Source organism: Dufourea novaeangliae, unplaced genomic scaffold, assembly GCF_001272555.1.
Source record: "Dufourea novaeangliae isolate 0120121106 unplaced genomic scaffold, ASM127255v1 scaffold125, whole genome shotgun sequence".
NCBI lineage: Eukaryota > Metazoa > Arthropoda > Insecta > Hymenoptera > Halictidae > Dufourea > Dufourea novaeangliae.
The window spans coordinates 2,305,459-2,322,918 of NW_015374020.1; the positions used below are offsets into that span (position 1 = coordinate 2,305,459).

General features: G+C 46.6%; 1 protein-coding gene across 1 annotated transcript; it reads left to right on the top strand.

The window, feature by feature from the left end:
- Nucleotides 1-14,212: 14,212 nt before the first annotated feature.
- LOC107188925 (homeobox protein engrailed-1a-like) lies at nt 14,213-17,096 on the top strand. The gene is made up of 2 exons (XM_015577323.1): nt 14,213-14,906; nt 16,741-17,096. The coding sequence occupies exons 1-2, from the start codon at nt 14,213-14,215 to the stop codon at nt 17,094-17,096; spliced, it is 1,050 nt and encodes a 349-aa protein (XP_015432809.1).
- The last annotated feature ends 364 nt before the right edge of the window (nt 17,097-17,460 follow it).

Sequence of the window (17,460 nt, forward strand, 5' to 3'; positions counted from 1 at the left end):
GTATCGCGGCGTGTTTTCGCGTTCCGTCGCGTGTAATCGGATGCCTGTCACAGTTGTAATCAGATCGAGAGACATTGAACCCGAAAGAAACTTGACGCACTTTGCGGGTCAGAAGTCAGTTCTTATTTCATTGTACTTCTAAAATGATATCTTTCGATTTAATAAACATAAACTGGAATCTAAATTAAATTATAATTGACGTCCATGTACAGTAGAGGACAAAAGTTACCATTTTTCTGATACTTTATACAGAAAATTCACGATGAGTGTTCGAAGGCTCCTCGGCATTGAAAAGGAGAGGTTCCCAGTTGTAATCCTGACTTTTTAATGAGGTTTATCACTGTGATAAAGCTTGGAATTCTGAAGCCAATGATATTTGTTTCAATTGTAGATGGCCATTAGTTTATGAAATATTTAATCTTACTAATCCAACGACCCCAGAAATTAGTACAATCTTTTTTGCTTAATTTCTCATCTTCAGGATCAATTCTTTCACTCTGAACCGCAATTACGCGACCAATTCGTGAGGCCGCAAATGTCTTAACGGAAAAGGGTAATAGATGGTTTATTCGAATAATTGAACATCCTAGAAGGCACGATTTTAATATTCACAATGACTTCTTAACGCGAACGTGGGTCCCCCGGTAGTCCGGCGGTTCGCGAACAGAATTTCTCACGTAATCTTTCACGTCGACCAACTATTTCCAGCGGTGGTTAATAGCGTTCGGTTGCGCGGTGGTCGTGCGAAAAGACGATTTATTACCCGACACCCGGCTGGAATTATTTGATACACGTCGACTACGTGTTTGCCGACTGTTCTTCAAACGGGGAGAACGCAACGAGCCCCCCCCTTCCCCCTTCATCGAATAGAATTAAAGGTTACCACCGACGCAATGGGCGTATCTGCGCGTTCTCCTGATCCCGTGTAACCGGTGTAACGCGAATCGCGTGTTTGCACACTGTTCCTTGGCATCACGCGCGTACGGTAATACGCCGTGGAGCAATTAAACTTGTGGTTCTTTATTGATAATCCGGGATGTACCTTCGTGTGCCCAGTAATACGCACTTTGTTGATGCTGGAAATTCCTGCGCACGGTTTTATGTTCCACGGGAACGGATGAATCCTACGGCGAAAATAGAATCAATTTGCGATAGAAGTAATTCCTACGCAACGAATGAACAGCCGAGGAATCATTTGCACGAATAATTAACAGATCAGTATGGTTTGGATAGAGTGCTAAAATATTGATCTTGGTAATTATTGTAACCCACAACCTGTACGGTAATTAAGTCCGTGTGTTTAATTAAGAGTCATTCCTTCTAGATGGAAACTTTTATAAATTACCTTCGATGGTTCATACATTAAATTATTCGCCGAATATTCCAGAACCAACGTCGTACGTCTGCATGGAAGCCTGAACTTTCCCATGGCATAAAGTAATGTATTCGGTAACCGGTGTTGAGTTTGCCGAAGACAGAGTGGCGAGTACGAGTCGCAGGATGACATTAACGTGTCGTCACCTGCGCTACGTTCCCGGGAGCCATCATTACCTGGGCAATCCCTCTTCGACTCGTTATTCCCATGCCTCGTGATTTCATCCTGCGTCTCGTAGCCGCCAACTGTTCCTCTTCTTGCATCTACCCGTTAACGAACTTTGAGAAGGATGCAGCCCGTAATTGCAAGAAACCCGAGGAAATTAGTTAAACAACGATTCCGCGGCGCGCGGTATTACGTTCATTCATTATAATTTGTAAGATGTCGAATGGCCAGCCGGATTGATAGACGTTAGTGGCTCTAATTGCCTGTACAGTATGTCAGAAAGGAAATGAAGTTGAAGTTCTCTGTTGTGGCCAGTCTCCTTGGTTCGTTAGTAGATTCTCAGGATTATAAGGACCCTGGTCGTTAGTTCAGGTTCTTCGAACAATAAGCTGTAACTTCGTTAATTTTCCGAATGTCCAACTTTTCATGAAAAGTTTCGATTCTTTCTGGTTTCTCGTATATTAATAAACAAGTGGACATCGTAAAATTCATTTCCACGGACGCGAATTCACGCGATGATATCACCTCCATCCTGTTTCCCATCGAAAGAAATAACGAATCGAGCGCGAAGGATTAACAGCTTCGTGGAAAAAAAACTTTAAAGCGGAATCTCCATCTTCGATTCCTCTTCCGAAGGGAACGTTAAATTCACTGCCGTTTCCTCCATCTTACTCTTCTCCTTCACCCTTCTACCGTCGTTTTTATTTCGCCGTGTGCGTCGACGAGGGTACGCGATTCCTTCTTGTCGAGCATCTCGCTGCGCGATACGTCTTTCCTCGTTCTTTCTTTCTCATTCCACGGCAACTCGAATCCGCGTGTTCGCCCGTTGGCGTGCACCGTTTTACGCCGTAGCACGTTGGAATTGCGATTTCTTCGTCGCGTCGTGTCGAGTGGGTCGCCTCGTCTCGTAACGGCTCGCTATTTCAATTAAGTCCTCGCGGTTTTATTCGTAATTCACGATTATGGCACCAGAAGGCTTGCTCGGTTGTATCGTGATCGGCGACGAATATTCCTAGACACGCGAACCAACGTTCTGGCTTCTTGGTCGAGCCTTTTCCAGTTGTTCGAACCTTTTGTCCCTTTGGGAGTTTTTTCCCGCCATTTCTGTTGGTTAAAGGGAGTTTTTTTCCACCGTTTCTGTTAGTTCCTCCGTGGCCCGTACAATAGTTTTGTTTCGGACGCATATGTACATTGGTTTACGAAATATTTAATCTTCAGTGCCTAAGTGCCTTAGAGCACTCATCGAGGATTTACTGTATGTAGAAAGACAGGCCTCCAATTTCTCGAAGGCAGAAGTCCTAAACATCAAGCGAACTCTTTCTTCTACGCTCTATTCCGTGCAATAATAATTTATGTGATATACATTCTCGAATCAGGAAGCTCGAACAACCAGCGAGAGATCGTTGTTCGCAAGAAAAGACAGAAAAAAAGAACGCGTGATCCCTTTAATCGTGGCCGGGATCAAGGAACACCTACGCCCGTAGGTAAAACGGATGTTCGTTCGTGGAAACAAGATCGCCGGTCGTAAACAGGCTTTGTAAAACATCGGGACAAGGGGGCTGACGACGAACGTCGGCGGAAACCACCGTGAACGATCCTTTTCACGGATTTCGGAAACATTTCTGCAAGGTGTATCCGCGAGATTCGTTCCAGCCGGGGGTTCCGAGATTTCCTGGACAGCCAGAAGTCAAAAAGTCGACCCTGACCTACTGCTAGGTGCTCTGTGTTCCCCGGTCAAGAAAGGATCGCCGGAAGGTTCCACGGGTATATAACCTCGAAAGTTAATCGGCAAATCCTGTTTGCTCGGGGGGGCCCCGCCGCCTTTCGACACGCTCGTCCCTTCGCCCTTCGAACGCCCTGTTTTCCCCCGACACGCATCGTCACCCCCTCGGGATTCCGATGTCAAAACAGATCGTCACTAGGATCTTTTCCGCGGAAACGAAGAGGATTGTGTTCTCACGAAACTTGCTGTTTTTAAGGGAGTATTCTATTGTGTCAGTAAAATCTATAGATCGGTTGGTATACTTAATTCCAACGGCAGCGCATTTAACGTTTCCTTCGGAAGAGGAATCGAAGATGGAAATTCCGCTTAATAGTATATCGGTCAAAAAAATCGAAACTAAAAGAAGGAGTATTTATTCTAGAATTTTTCTACAGCTTTCGGATCTTTTATAATAGATTTCAAGAATATATATTGTTGTTTGAGAAAGGACGTAGCAGAAGACTGGGTCAGAAATAACGGTGCGCGTTGCGGTGGTTTTTGTTACAGTGGAAACTGCAGGTAAATCGAGTGTTGTTTTTAAATCCGACAGACAGGACAGGTAAGCACAACACACGAATTTTCCGTCCGCTGGTGGCCGCAGGAAACTGTCCCGACGAATCCAAAGGGGAACCACCGGATTTTCCTGGTCAGTGCCGGGTAAACGTAAACACGACTTATGACTTTTTAAGCCGGATAATCCCATCGCTGGATAAATATACTGAACATCGAACGGCGAAACCAAGGGGATTACTCTTGTGAATTCGCAGGTAGAACTTTGCGATGTAACGCCGCATTACAAGTCCAGCGAGGTTAGGATTTCTATCCTATTTACCAGCATGAAATCATGGTGGAATAATTAAAACCTCTATACCACTTTTACTTTATATATTCTACTCATTTGAATTCGTTAGACTTGATCGACAACTCGTATTATAAATAAGAAATTTTTAAAGAGACATTCTCCAATATCTTTTTACTACGAAATAAGAAATGCATGGGTCTCCTTTTCATTTACAGGAACCAAAATATTATTTCCAAGTCCTCCGGGAGCGAAGCGAATCAAGCTTCCCCTGGAGATCCAACCAACCACGCTGTTGGACCAACCTGTCAAGGACGACACAGTTTTGACATCTCAGTCACGGGAAATCAGATTATCTCGGCAGGATAACGGACCCCTGCGTCCTGCGTCCAGGAGTGCCGCACAGTCTGATCTACCTGTAACGGGCTACCTGAAACTATTTTTCTGGTCTAAGTGCGCGCGCAATGTCCTTCGTACGGATGAGAAACCTCGAAACGGTCCTTTCGATACAGCGAACGCCGGGAACGAATCGTTGGCCAAACATGTTTGCCCTCTTCGATTCTACGACCGGAAAGATCCGAATCAGGGAGGCGAAAATAGACGATTTCCGTTCAACCCCTTGACCAGGGAAAAACTTAACTAGACTTTTACAAGACTCAATGTACAATTGGAAATAACTTTTATAAGACTCTTCTCCTTTTTTACCGGACCAACCTGGTCTATTCGAACAATAAGAAAAAAATATAACAATTCTGAAGGAAACAGAAGTTCCACTTCTCGAATTTTATAGACTACCTTCTCAAAACTAAGCGTAAAGAAAAATTTATTTATCCTGCTTAAGATCCTGGTAGGTTCGAAAAAATTAGAAAATCTGAAGAAACTTTCTGAAACTTTATAATATAGTCAATTTTACTATTGATAAAAAATTACCTATCTGATAGATTGCTGAAAAACGGAGTCTTAATACACAGAAGACATTGAATTTTCTGGGTGATACATCAAGATCTGTGGATAGTTGAAGAAGTTAGAGTTTTTCAATCTCGCTGTGTATTCGTTTTATTCGATCCTTCAATTCTACGGACTGATGAATTCTCGAGGGTGAGAGAAATTCTTGCTGTTTTCATTGCGGAGCGAATGCTTGGATTTGTGGGGAAGAATGCGAAGGGCAGCCGCGGGGAAAATCGTGCCTCTAGGCTGGCAAAAATTACCCGGCTCACGGGGTCACCGTGACGAAATCGATGGGCTTTTCAGGTTCCCCGGCCCGGCCTTTTCCGGTGATAGCAATCCGGATGGAACGAATTGTGTTTTCGAAACATGGACGCCTTTTCCACGATTGTTCGAGTCGCGCCGTGGCCGGGAACTGCGGCGACACACCTGCGCCGCCTCGTTTTCGAGCGAGACTAATTCGAAGACTTGCGTCTCGGAACTGCCTTCGGATCTCCCGACTGGACTTTTCCTTGGTCACTGTTTGCTCTCACAAAAGTGTTTCATATAAAAATTAATCTTTAATGAAGCTTACGAAATTTGGAGACTCTGCAGAGCAACTAGAATTGTACAAAAACAACTTACACTCAAGGTACAGTAAATCCTTGTTGAGTGTTTGTAGGCCCCTCGACATTGAACATTAAATATTTCATAAACTAATTTCTAGATTACTAGATAAGTGTAGAATGTTTTTGAGACTCTTTCTTAAGATATGACTAGCTGCCAAAAGAAGTCTTACGACTGCTGTAATTAAAAACATAGTTATTCTATTAGGTTTTCAATTTACCTTTTCTATGACAGTGTTAGTCATTTCAATGAAAACTGTATGTACACACACTTTGGACTATCAATTTTAGACGACTCTGTAGGCGGTTATCGCTAATGTGTACTGTATAATGATTCATAAAAACATTAGTTTGTCGGTGAGTTTCTTGATTGCCGAAGTCTGGTAGTGGAGGGTAGCTTTCGTTCTAGTTCCCCCCGGAGTCTGGAACCAGGGATGACCGACACGCGTACAAAAGGGGATCCGTGTCTTATTGTTCATTGCGGTGAGGGTTCCTGGCGGCCCACCAGTCGGGGAAAGGGGCCTGGTAGTCGAAGAAGGGTTTGTTTATACTCGGGCTTTACGGGGGGCCTCATTGTTCGCTGTGACCAATTGCCCGCCAGGGGGTCCCTCGCTCAGGAAGCGCTCTTCTTTTTCATTCTTGGCCGAAAGCGTTTTTGAGGGGGGACCACAGAAAAATTGGGAGGACCCAGCGACTTGCCCTTGGAATACATTCTCGATTGCGGCCTTTTCACTGGAACGTCTTACCTTTCTTTTTTTAAAGCAAGAATAAGACCAGTAGATGCGAATGTTTGATTGTTTCTTAGAAGAATATATGAAGAATATACATATTCTCTTTATTATTGCTTTTATCATCATTTGTTCCTTAAATTTGAACCAAAATCCGCATTCTGATAATTGATTTGGAGAAATAGAAGTGACAGCTTTTCGTGGAGAGACTGGTTAGTCACTGTATTTTTATATTTAATTGTTTAGTGATTCTTTCTAGAAAACCTACAAATTCATGTGAACAACAAGATCAAGTTCATCTTCCGGATTTGTTTCTACTCGAACAATCGAAGATTCTAGTAAACTTTCTCCAACATCGATGTACCATTTCCTACAACAAGAATCACCAGAGAATACCGTGCACGTGCATCGAGTTGGGCAGCAACAAGGCAAGTGCGAAGTGAACACGCATTTTGCATTGAAATTCCTAGTGCAACCATGTACGCCTTCAGCAACCTAGTAAGCGGTAGAATCTCAAGAATTTCCACGCACAGCCATACCCATACATGCCACCAAACGCATCGATGACCGTGCACACGTTCAACACTGTGAGAAAAATTCCATCATAAGGGCCCTCGCGCTAGAACTCTGAAAAATCATCCATCACACGAAGTACAAGCTCGTGGAACAAGGTATACTCGCGATACGAACATCAAATACGCGGGCAGACCTGATTAATAACGAACAAGAAACAGCTCGCCTCAATCTCCCTGATTCATCGCGTAATAATCGACTCGGGGAATCCTCAATCACGCTGCGTAGAACGGGCATCTTCGCGCAGTTAACGCGATACGCATTCACCGCGCAGTCAGAAGGAGAGAGAGAGAGGAACTTTTAGCTTACCATAACCGTGAACTTCTTTCAGCCTGCGCGCGTAATGCTTCTACTATTACACAGATGGGATAACCTGTTTCTTCAGCGCAAATTTTCTTTTCTGTCACATCTTTTTACGAAATACACGATCTCACGGCCGATGGAAAGTATATGTCGATGGGGCCCAGGTGGCTGGCCAAGATCGTTGGACGGTGTCCCTCCGCGAGTTGGGGAGCAAACGCGCGACATACAGCAGCGCAGAGAGTCACCGATCCCCTCCTTCTCATCTACTTAACTTGTGGCGAGCGTTCCCGCCGTGGTCGTCGGTCCAGCTCGTTACCAGCCACCCAGAGCCCACCAGGACCATTAGAATAGAAGGGCACCGGGCACGGTTCGCTTATGCGAGGCCTCACAGAGGCCGGGGCGACCGCCATATTCGGCGGGGCCGAGGTGCTGGATTACGCAGAACACGTACCAATTTTACATCGGCTTCCTCGACGGGGCCCCCGAGTTTGCCCTCCATCCCCCCCAACCCTCGTATTCCGTTGGGGTTTTTAGCTGCTTCGCTCGCTAGGGCCCGTCCATGTATACGTGGGCCCGTTCGTTCGCTCGTAAATGGATTAATGTGATTAACGGGCCGCGGGGGAAAAAGTCCCCGGCCGGTAATTGGTTCTCCTGTTGGGTTAGGCGGGACCCTGGCCGACCGGTCAGTCGCATTGTTCCATTTTGCCCACGGACAAGAAGGCGGAATGTGGTTTAGGGTAGAACGTATATATATATAAGAAAAAAACAAAGATCTGAGTGACGAGGCGGATATCCCGTGGTTTTCCTCTTTCTTCGCCGCTTAGCCCTTTAGGGCGGTTTAGAACCTCCCCGATCGGAAAAAATGCTGCAGCGTGGAGCATTCAAACGATCTCATTAATTGGTTATTCGCGTGGTTCAATGGATGTTTGATAAGTAGAAGGGAATTCCGAGGTAATGATTTCCTTGGGAGCAGTGTTGTGTCCGGCGACGGTAAGTACATACATACTTCTTTTATGGAGTCGGAGGTAGGAGTTCCCTTTTTCGATAAAAAAAATCGAGCAGAACTGAATACTGCTTGAACCATTCGCTAATCAGGATGGAATGTTCACGTATAGAACGAATCGATGGATTTCTACTGTACAAATGTACTGTAACCAGAGGTTTCAAATAAACTCCTTATTCAATATCAGTAATCCCTTTAATCCACTCGAAACCAGCGACTTTTCACCAAGCGACTTTCATCGGTTCCCAGGAGCCAACATTTTTATAATTCATAATATGATTACATGATCGTTACACACACCAGGTGTGTGATTGGACCTGGAATGGGTTAACGCCCTCAATTCCAGACAATTGTGTTTCCACGTTAATTGTTCTTTAAAAAGCAATCGAATCCACCGATTCGTCGAACCGTCACGGACTCACTGTTTATCGGCACCTTCTCCAGGAACAACCCTCTCCAAATCGTCGGGTAGGAGTGTCCCGACGCGACGCAAGAGACGACGCTGCGCTCCACCTCGTACATCAACCTCCCCGTCGATAAATCAGTACATTTTGCGGTTCCCCATCGTGTTAGAACGGTTCATAAGCAGCACACCGCTTCTGCCCCTCAGGGGTGCGGTTATCTTCGCATGTACCGGGTGTACATTATCTCAGCCTGCGCGTATAAATATAGCCGGGCGCCGATCACGGGACCGCGTAACAGCCCGTGAAAACGAGCAGCGAACGTGTGGCGGTGGTGGCCGTCGAGGGGGTGGAAGAAGGGCGCATCATCCCTCCGCGGCAGGGGAGGTGGGAGTGGTCGAGTGTTTATAAACGGGATTAGGGGAATCATCGACGGTGTCTCGGTGTTGCGCAGGGGTGTGTCTGGCCTGCACGGAGGGAGAGAGAGACCGAGTGAGAGGGATAGATATAGGGAGAGGGAGGAAGAGAGAGAGGGAGGTGCACTTTGGTGGATGTACGACAGGCCTGGCCGTCGGATACTTTCAATCAGCCCGATTGATCGCGTAGTTATCTGGATTCACGCGTCCCGTCGGCTGCATTTATTATCGACGTGTCCCATCCCCCTCTACCCTTGTACATAATGGATATTTCTGCGACGCCGCGCGTCGGACTGGTCGACGCGTTCCAACGTTCGGCCCGATAATGATAATAATATCGATAACACGAGATGATTACACTTACAAATAATAGACGCGAGAAAATGAACGAAGGGTGTAGGAAGCAGATAAGAAGGATTAAACGATGCGAAGAAGATGATGATACAAGGTATGAGACCTGGTGGAAGTGACGAAGGATGTGAACTGTTGTTAAGCGGAAGACAGGAGGATGAGGATGCTGCATATGCTGCAATTTCTTAAGCTCAGATGCTCCACTAATTTTTTAGCGTATTTTACACATAGCACCTGAATTACTTAAAAAGGAATTGAAGGTAATACTAACAATGAGGTACTCCTGTGGAGCTCTTGAGGTGAAACATACTCTGCACTTCGTTCAATCCACCGTCGCTTTGTGATTTCCACAATAAAACAAACATCTGATCCTGAGGGAACGATTTACAAGTTTAACTTTTGAGACGGACACGATTCTCCTACAACTTTCCAAATTTTCCCCGAAAATCACGAGATCGCAGGAGGGTTGCGCGGTATCGGTACAGACGCGCATGGCTACGCGCAGGCTTCTGCTCAACAGAAAATATAGCCAGAGCGTCGAAAAAGCAGCCGTGGTGGGGGTGAAACCGTGGGACGAGAGGAGAGTGCTCCGCACGCGAGGTTGCATGCGGATCAGGCTGGACGGGGGCGGGACCTGGTTTCGGCCACGCCTCTGGTTTCCCCTCTGAATGCAGCGCAGTGGGGCTTGAAGGAATACGATTGGCCGACAACCGGTTCGCGAGGTCGTACCTGCATTAATTATTCTAAATAAGTCGTCGCCCCTGCGGCGGCTGATTATAGAGTTTGCAGTGCCATAAATAGAACCCGTTTACAAATCGCGTTCGGGGAATAATGATCGGCCGCGGCGAGATTCCGCGTCCCCGTTCTTCCTTTTGCAAGCCCAACGAAAAACCCAATCAATCCCTGACGTACGAGACTCGCGATTGGTCTCGCCCTAGGCGTTTTCTCTTTTGGACTGGCGTACCTTTCGGGATCAGCGCGCGCGCGTTCTAACGAACGAATTAACTGCGTTTGCCTGTCCCCCCTCCCCGCCCCCCTTCCTTGATTGGACGTTCTTGCTGGAATACATTCGAACGGTGATCGGCTGGGAGATGGATGACAGTGTCAAAGCTTGAAATAGAAAGCCCTTTTGGCTTCTCTTCTTTCGGCGGACTTATAGGCTAAGTTCGAATGAATTAACAGCTAACTCGTTTTTCGGTCGACGCGCGTTTTCAGACGTGATCGATTCAAAGATGTATCATAGTGTCAAGACTCGAGACAAGAAGAGCGGACAAAGTATACCGTACTTTTAACGCTATAGGAATTTATTCAATATTAAGGTCCATCCACTGGTTAAGTAGACAGAAAGATTCTCTTTTCACCCTTATCGAAGTCCGGATGGTACTAAGGATCTCTCACGATAAATCTACCAAGATATTCTTTAAGACTTTCACGAGGAGAAATGCCTGAAGCTCCCAGCAATATTAGCGCAAACTTCGAATCCCAGTTTCTACTTTAAATCGTGTTTCCCTGGAGCCAAAATCTTCTACCGATTGCTGGATAAATCTATTGCGGTTGATCTCGGCAAATTACAGTGTAGAAAGGGGCGTGCTTCGAAATCGAGGAAGACTATGCTGAAAAGTCGAAAGGATTGTTCCCCTCCACCCTATACCTAGTCCAGCTGGAAAGTAGCGTAGAATGCGGCTCGGTTTATAGAGGACGTGACCCTCTCTATTGATGGATAGACACGTTAGGGTTATTTATAGCGGCTGTCTCTATTATTGTTCTAACACGAATCGAGTCAGCGACTAACGATCGCTTTGTGGTTCACGTGGCAGCCGGTATCCCGAAAGGTGTGGTCATTAATAAAACTGTAGACCGTAACAACGATCTTACACGTTTCCTCGCGAACACGTCGCGTTGGCGGAACAAAGGAGAGTCGCCTTCTGTTCTCTCGGCGGCCAATCTGACCGCGCGCCGCGGTTACCGATGAAATTTCAAAAGCCTCGAACGAATCGTTCTAACGAGTTAACTACGTGAACAGGTGTCACGCGTTGCCTGGAAAAATTGGCGAGCAAGTAACTACTGTTATCTGTAAACAGTTGTCACGATATTTGCATTACTGATTAAAATTACAAACTAGTCGTATTTCCATGGTTATCGCGCCTTTTTTCCGTTAGTTGTAATTACAGTTCGTTGTGTTACCTGGCGCGTACAATCTATTTTTTTCCCTCTTTCGTCCCGTATATGGAGATCGGAAGCGACGAATTATAATATTTTAATTTCACCGTCGTCTGTAAAAGGTTGATCATCGTTCATTATAGCTTATAGTTTGGTAATTAATGCAAATTAATATATGGTGTCGCGTGTGATCTCATCGTGTGATGAATTCGGCGGGAAACATTAATTGCCGCGTTTTTTTAACGATGTCCCATTATACGTCTTGCGTGTATTTAATGCTTAGGCTCGCTCCTTTCGTGTCGCTATCGAATAATGATTCCACGGGACACGGGAGCTCCGTGTGATTAGACGTTAAAAGGGTTAATGGCTGTAATTTTCTCTTCCCTGTGGTTAATGGCGGAATGTGTCGTCACTGTTTCTAATAACGTTCATTACTGGACCGTCGACAGGTGTATGATGTAAATCTGTTAGGACGATAGTAGTACATATTTATGTCACTCGCTAAATCGTCTATAATATCTACTGTGGAAATAGTTCGAATTTTATTCTTCAGTAATTATTCGAGCAACTAAATTTGATGGTCTTTTTCATGAAACGAACAGCCTACACCGAACAAACAGAATTACATAAACTTTAGAACAGTGGTTATATTTAATACAATCAGGTGACCTAGAAACTTAGGCATTATATCAGCTTTAAAAGAGAGCGTAAGAAAATTGAATAATTTTCGACTTCTCGCTGAAGGGAGTATAATATTTCTATCACTTGCTCCGTACAAATACAGAATAAGTTGTTAAGCAAATGTATCAAAGAATCAGCGATAAAGATGGAACATTTGCATTGAACAATGATTATCATAAATCCATCTCTGAGCAAACAATCGTCTCCCTAACCCGCATCGAACATGAAAGGCCTAACGATTGAATGGTCGCGAAGCGTGTCACGTGACAGGACGTAGAGGAAAGTGCAGATTTAACAAGAAGAGAAGGGACGCAGAAATGGAGGCTGCGGACCAACATCTGCCGCAGAATGGATAATACATTTGTTCGTTAACCGTCGCCGAGCACGATTCCCCCCCCGTCCTAAAAAAAGGAGAGGTGGAAGAGCTAGATGCTCGGTGAAATTTTTGTATAAAGCAATTTCGACGCTGGTACGATAAAATCCACGTCGGCGAGAGAACGCTCGTCGACTCGAAGAAATGAATTAGCTGCCTCCTGGGTAGAGATCGAGGTGGGGAGGAACAAAAGTATGGAGTAGTGGGCACCGAATGGTGGGAGGGGAAGCCTAGTGGGCGTGGCTTCGCGGGGAGGGGCAAGAATGTGGGCGAGATCTTGGCGTAAGTCGACGGTGGGGGAATCAAAACGGGGCGGGAAGAAGCCGGCGGTACTACTGACATTCGCAGTGGCGCGGATACTGTTTCTTGGTCTGAAACTGCCCGATAAACATAATTCTGTCTTAAACGAATCACTAGACTGTTATTAATTTTCTGATAATACATCTTCAATTTTCAAGCTATTATAAAAATCTTCGAATTATCACAGTCGGCGGTACAATATCCTAAAAAATTAATAAACAGGATAACAATACTTCAAGACGCGCATCCTCACAGAGAACGTGACTTTTAATCTAGGTTTAATAGTCCAACCCGTGGTATACTGTTTTAGTAATCCATTGAAAAAGGCATATGCAGCGGGAACACGAACGTAAAAACGTTTTTCAAGGTAGCGACGGGCAAAAGAGGGAAAAAGTGTATGGACAGGACAAAGATCTCGTCACTGTTGGAACGAGACTGGAACATTGCAGTGGGATCGATCGTAGCGAACTCGAGGTCCCAGCCCCCTACTATCCGTGCCACTGTTGGTGGGGATGAGCCGTGGGAAGGGAGTAGGGTAGACCTTACCGCGTGGAGGCGGAGCCTGTGACTGAAGAGTTAATAGAGATACAATCGAGGGTGTCTAGTGCACTGCACTCCAGGCCGGGGCGTAGGAGGAGTGAAGGGGGCGCGGGGGTCGGTGGGGAAAGCGGTAAGTAGGGACCACAGGTCCCCTAGTTTAGACATCACTGAGCGACGGATGGACAGCCAGTCAGACCCGTCACAGCACTCGCTCGAGTCCTCGGAAACCTCGAGAAAAGCCAATACGAAGGAGACCTCTCCGGTCTTGGTGCACCGTCGAACCGTTAATCTCGCTGTGGACAACAGGGACACTGGACGCGACGACCTTTCGCAGTTAGACAAACCCGCCACGTGATCGTTCGTTGCACACCTTCGTCGAGCAGGTTGCGCGATAACGTGGAAAAGGGGACTCGGAAAATTCGATGGCGGTTCCGTGTTGACAGACGATCAGTGAAGAGAGCATAGTGACACGTGCGGTGTACATTCGAAGAACTTTCTGGGGAGCATAAATTGTGAGTTAGTGTTCCAGCCAGTGACAAACATTCGATTGACAGTCGCATATAATTTGGCCGTTACGAGAAAACGAAGTGACAAGTGTGATTCTGTGTTCTTTCGTAAATATGACGATAGAGTACTAGCGCCTAGATACTATACCAGAGCACTTCTAATCGTCGTTAGGGAAGACACTTGTAACGTGGTAGGGATATACAGGGCGATTCAATAATCCGAAAGATGAGCGTAGCCCTCGTGACGATGGATTCTGCGTACGGTCTTCGACTGGGCCTCGGCGGCCACCATCACCATCATCATCACCATCCTCATAGGGTCCGTTCCCCGGAGAGTCACGTGGTCCCCCATCAGGAGCAGCCACAAGATCACAAGGAGGACATCGAGACCCCGTTGCGATTCAGTGTGGTTAATATTCTGCGACCAGAGTTCGGTCGGGAGGCGATCTTGAACACGAAGACACCGAAACCGGCCGGTCTGGCGACTGGACATCCGACGACGATTCCAGTTCCGATTCCACGACACAGTCCCCTTTCACTGCCGCGAGATTTGAGCCTGTCCTCCAGCCGACTGTCGCCCTCGAGGCCTCAGACGGGCAGTTTTTCGGTGCACAGGGATCGGGACTTGTTTTCTTCGCATTGCGGACTGACTTCGCCCCTCCAGAGGAGCACCGGCCTTAGCAGGAGTGGAAGTCTCGAGAGTCTAGCGAGCAGTAGAAGTTCTGTAACCGGAAGCTCCGTTACTGGAGCACCCTCACTGGGCTCCACGTCGTCTACCATCAGCGGAGATTCGTTGAGCGGAGACAGTAGCACGAGCAGCACGCCGAGCACAGGCTCCGGTCAACAGGCTTCGCTCAACGGACAGAGTCCTTGGCCTGCGTGGGTGTACTGTACCAGATATTCGGACAGGCCGTCTTCCGGTAAGAGTTATAACTATTTAAATATTGTATAGTCTTAACTCCGTTAGCTTGTTAACGGAAAATCAGTCATTTCTGTATCACAAGGTCAATCTCATGCGAACGTACGAGAGAAATAATAATAAAAATATATTATCGAGCCGATCGAACGTCTAATCCCATCGCCTATAAAAATGATTTCGCGGTCGTTTCCGCTTAACCCCTCCCCCTTAATCGATAGACAGATATGTCTCAGTTAATCGTGGTATCAAGGAAGTCGACCCGACAACTAAGTATGTATCCATACTCGCAATTCTCGTTCCACCATTTCTCCGTATCCGTTTAATCAATTAACTTTGGCGACCGTTACATCTGCAAACCAGTTTCTATGGAGATCAACCGCGTTTCCCGCTAACCCGAACGAACGAACGGAGAGGGAGAGACGCTATCGAAAAATCACGAAGTCGCATAAAGCTCGCCTAATTACACCTGGCCTGTTGGCCGTGCCGTAAAGAAATACAACCAGTTTTCCCGAACCGTCGTTCCAGTTCCGATTTAGTGTCGCGCCGACGATACACGCCGTTCCGCTCACGATCTTAACTGTTACAGGCTGCATAGCTTATGTATAATTGCGAGTCTCAACCACTGCCTTCCTTGCCCCCCTCTCTCTCTCTAGCGGGTTGAACGTACGACTCGATACCACCTGCACCCGTTCGCAGAACCCAATTGTCCGCAACCTATATCCGCGATCTACCCTCGCAATCGTTCTGTCCCAGATACGGTGCCCCGCGTCTAGGGTCCTGCTCCAACGGCGGGGTCCTAGATCGATAAACGCGTTACTAATTACCACGAATCAATGATCTACGCTTCCGTTAATTAAAGACTGCTCCCATGAATGATCGATGGAGGATACGGTAGATCCTTAATGATCGACAAAAAAAGGAATTTCATGATGGACATCAGGCGGAATAAATTTCTCTATACGAAATCTTAGTTTGATTCATGCGAGGGATGTAATGCATTCGTAGGGTCGATTTCCAACCCCGATGTGCATATCTCCGGCGTCTAGAAGCACTTCCAGAAGGAAGTTTCATTAGAATTTTCAATGGTAGGAACGATTTGTCGCGCAAACGACCGGTTAAGAAAGTGAACGCCGATCCCTCGTCGCCCGGGCCCGATAACGGCCAACGTCCCGTGTTTCGATGTTATGCCACTTATAAATATTCATTCGGGGCGAACATGCGCCAGCCACCGGCCAGCAGGCGCGGTCACGACGACGGCGAATATTTTTCCGTTCTCTGCCGGTGGTGGCCGGGTACCCAATTTGGTAATACACCGTAATAATCTAAGCCCTGGCCGATAGTCGCGGACAGATAAAGGCGAGCCGCGGCGTGCCACCAACCTAGGGTGTCTCGTTGGAAAATAAAATTATCCGGCGTGGAGCGCGGGTAGATAGCCGGCCGCGACATAGTAGAAGTCCAAGTAAGGATTCAAAGAAAACCTCTCATTCTGCCCAGGCTTAATTACCATTTACATACATACTTCGAACGCGGAAGATTGGCCCGAACTTCGCCGATAAATCCTTTCGCTCGACGTTCACCGGAGGCCCCCGCTTGTACGTCATTTGTTTAAACAGGATCTACGGATCGCGAGTACGCGCACGTCGCTTTGCGAATTCGAGCGTCTACTTATGTATATACCGGCTACCAAGTCCTATTGTATGATAATAATTGCTGTATTGCTTTCTCTCGTACCTAGCGTGTTAACCGAACCAGTTAGAGTACACTAGACGAAATGAATGAAATGTTTATAGTTTCGAATTTTGTGAATTAACGAACGATCGATCGGTTTCTTTCAGGACCACGAACGCGTCGGGTGAAACGATCGCAGAGCATCAGCAAAGCTACCACCCCAGAGGAGAAGAGACCGAGGACCGCGTTCAGCGCTGAACAATTGGCCAGGCTGAAGCGTGAATTCGCGGAGAATCGATATCTCACGGAGAGAAGGAGGCAGCAGCTCTCGAGGGATCTGGGCTTGAACGAAGCGCAGATCAAGATCTGGTTCCAGAACAAGAGGGCGAAAATCAAGAAGGCCAGCGGACAGAAAAATCCGCTCGCGCTTCAGCTGATGGCTCAAGGACTGTACAATCACTCGACGGTGCCCGTGGACGAGGACGGCGAGGAAATCGTGACTGGCAGCAATCATCCGCATTAACGATGAAAAACGAGAAAGTCACTGGTGAAATTTCGATTCTCGGTTTCTTTTTCGTTCTTTCGTCCATCGTTGGACATCGACCAGTCTGCTTGGTGTCGCGACTTCGGGTCGCAATTAAAAGAAATCGTTTCTCACAGAGTGTCTCGAACGATCGAAAGGGAACGCTACTACTGGTGATCACACGTGATTTCGCGAAATCCAAGGTTAGGAGTGTCTAGAGATTTCTACGGAGATCTCGATCTACTTCTAGCTACATTAAGTAATTACCAAATAATTTTCTACTCGACTTTAGACGTAGCTGATGGATGTGAATCTCGAAACGGTGAAATCTTTTTAATAGGCGTACATGCGCACGACAGTGATC

Bases quoted from the DNA above. Each gene is read 5' to 3' on its own strand.
- LOC107188925 (XM_015577323.1), top strand. From the start codon at position 14,213: ATGAGCGTAGCCCTCGTGACGATGGATTCTGCGTACGGTCTTCGACTG. The intron at 14,907-16,740 runs GTAAGAGTTATA...GGTTTCTTTCAG, and splicing joins TTCGGACAGGCCGTCTTCCG to GACCACGAACGCGTCGGGTG.